Source organism: Antrostomus carolinensis, unplaced genomic scaffold, assembly GCF_000700745.2.
Source record: "Antrostomus carolinensis isolate BGI_N321 unplaced genomic scaffold, ASM70074v2 scaffold50853, whole genome shotgun sequence".
NCBI lineage: Eukaryota > Metazoa > Chordata > Aves > Caprimulgiformes > Caprimulgidae > Antrostomus > Antrostomus carolinensis.
Genome location: NW_010306853.1, coordinates 1 through 2,888, shown reverse-complemented (window position 1 = coordinate 2,888; position 2,888 = coordinate 1). Strand labels below are relative to the sequence as shown.

The following is a 2,888-nucleotide window of genomic DNA, read 5'->3' as shown; positions in this document are numbered from 1 at the left end:
TATCCCACAGCTCTACTGTGAGGATTAGTGTTTGTGGAGTGTGGTATACGTTATCTTGGGTGTGCTGGATCTGGACCTTTAATTTGGTTCTAAACGTGGAAATTTTAAAAGCATGTGTAAAACCACTCACTCTCTTCTTTAATGTGAGAGGACAGAAATATTTGCAGATGAACATATTACCTGCCCTTGCTGCACTCTGAGCTAGTGCAAAACAATTCAATTTTTATAGTTGCTGGTGTTGAATTAAATGACAAAATATCTACTTTCATTCACAAAATTATTTCGCCTGTAGAGCACAACCAAAGAAGAAGAAGAAAGTGGATTTAAAGAGAGAGCAAGCACAGAAGGATCGTATGAAAAAGAAGATTAAAAAGTTGGAAAAAGCTGCCTCAGAAATGATTCCAATTGAGGATTTTATAACACCACTTAAGTACTCGGATAGCAACAGGTAACAAGGACTGTCTTTCACCACGTGCTTGCATTCATGGTAGAAACACTTCTATTTTCTTTCTCTGCAAAACTGCAATATAGTCCCAGCCTTGGTACAAAACCTTATCGACTTCCACCAGGACAAAAATGTGGAAAGCAAATTTTATTCGCTCCTGCTAAAAGTACTGAAAAAATAGTAGCATGAATTTCCTGTTAGAATTCTGACCTGGAAAACCTCACAGACATTGCATGATTGGAACGTATTCTCTGGGTTTTGTGGGGTTTTTTGTTGTTTTGGTTTTTAATATTTGCTCTTTGGGGTGCAGGCTATTTCTCTTATTACAATGCTGTCTTATTCTTTATCAGGGTGCGAAGTCTTCCCCCTCTGTCATTTGAGGAGACTGAAAGAAGAGTTTTACTTATGAAGAAATGGGGTTTGTTTAAGCAGAAACAAGATCAGGCAGAAAAGAAAGCAATTCAGACCCTTGTAGAAGCTCAGCAAGAGGCACTAAAGGAACTGCGCCTCGAATCCGAGGAGTTGTATCAGGCAGCGATCAGGCGAGATGAGGGGCTTTTCCCCTTTGAGAGAGATGGACCTAATTACACGCCACCACTTCCTGGTTACGATCCTCCCGAAGGCAAATGTATTGATATCACCAAAGTATATACACAGTGATGGAGGAGTTTGCTCATCTGGCGTGAGCTACTCACCTGAGTGAAGGGGGAAAGAATGGAATGAGAATAAACAATTCCTTCTGCAGGTTAAAATACTGTAGGTGTGTGACTGTAAAAAAAACATATTAATGAAGTATCTGTTTGGTTTGGGTTTTTTTTAAATGGCTATCTAGGTAATAAGACACCCAACAAAACTACACCACCTTACACTTGTGCCATGCTAGAACAAGACAAAGTAGTACTTCACAGAGTGTTTTATTGTTCTGGGTTTATAGCTCATCCCTCCATACACTCCCAAGCAGCATTTTTTTGTTCTGCATAGACCATAACTTGGAAGATTCCTGCTATGAGAAGACAATGTCACCATCATCACACCAGAGTCTGTACTATAAAGGACTTCAGTGAAGTACTTTTGCCTCTAAGAGGGAAAACAGATGGAAAACATACCATGACAAAACCAAATTAATTTTTTTTTAATATATATTGCCATGTAAGTACTGTAACTAAGTTTCCAAGGGCTTGCCATAAAAAAAAATACCCCAGAACTCTCTTCATTCATTTAAACCTTTATTTTTGTAGTAATCTTGAATATTGCCATCAACACACACCGGCGTTCCAGAGCAGTTCCACAAAATGTCAGGGTTGCACTTCCAGAGTCTGCAACATCATCCCACCAGGTGAGAAGCTCTTAACCTGTGACAATAATGAATCTGGGAAATGCCTTTTACATGCCAGGGGTTGTGATTGTCCTGAACTGGCAGGGAGGAGTCCGAGCTTGGTATTGTTTTCCCATCTGGCAGGCCTGGGGTGGGTACCTTGTCCCAAACGTGTGCAACATCAGCTGGTGGGGGAAGAGGTCCTTGTCTAGCAAGAGGAGCTAGATCATGTATGCACAAATTTGGGAGGTGCCTGTTGAGTTGCTGAGATGAAATCCTAAAGTGTAAGACAGTAGTAAGAGACCAGAATCAAATTAAGCACCTCAACTGTCCATTTTAAAAACACCGTGTTTAAATAAACTCTCAGTATTTTTGAATGACTACTAAAGTATTGCAGGGCAGAGCTACAGTTTTAGCATTTCAAGATGCCATGGAGGAAAAAAAACCCAGCAGAGTTCTGCACTATGTGTTACATTACTGACCAAACACAGCGAAACAGTCCTGCTAATTGGGCTTGTCTTGCTCAAGTGGAAGATACCAGTCAGGTGGTGGGCTCTTCCTGAGCGTCCACACTGGAGCATATTTCTGTCTTTCCATAACTCGAGCTCTTTCACTGTTGCACAAAGCTTCCTGAAACACAAGGAAAAAAATATTATTGAAATAGTGTTGGATGTGCCAGTCTTGCAGAGCTTTTTTTTTCCTGCTGTGACTATTTGAGATAAAACAAGGAACAGAAATTTGTCATGCTAAAATTGAAGCACCAAATGCTATCTAAGTAAGCCAGGATACAAGCTTTTAACTGTGTCATGTTTATATTTTGCCTCTGACTCCTCCATTATGAAGAAAACTACCGCTTTTGTGCTACCCTCCCTGACAGAAGTTGTCTTAGTTGGCTGAAAGGATGAGTTACGCTGCAGCCTGCGCTGAAAGGCTCTGGTCTTTGGGGCTGTCGCCAGAAGAAATGCTTCTTGCCTGTAACGTGGCAGCTTTTCATGCCATGCAGGGAATGTCAGAGTACCTGAAAGCAAGAGCTTTTACGGCAAAACACTGAAAATACTCCCGCGGGATGTCCTGACCATCTTGCCCCTCTCCACCCCAAGCACTCGCTGGCTTCTCCAGCCCCTTCAC

The 2,888-nt window shown here is 41.4% G+C and overlaps 1 protein-coding gene across 1 annotated transcript in view; it reads left to right on the top strand.

Moving 5' to 3' along the window:
* The window catches only part of MRPL40 (mitochondrial ribosomal protein L40), a gene marked incomplete at its 5' end in the record, with an annotated part of 1,991 nt that extends 886 nt beyond the window's left edge, over positions 1–1,105 (top strand). Inside the window, 2 exons of the mRNA XM_010165239.2 lie at positions 293–448; positions 796–1,105. Of these exons, the coding sequence (XP_010163541.2) occupies positions 293–448; positions 796–1,105 (466 nt within the window). The remainder of the gene's footprint in view (positions 1–292; positions 449–795) is intronic.
* Positions 1,106–2,888: the final 1,783 nt, after the last annotated feature.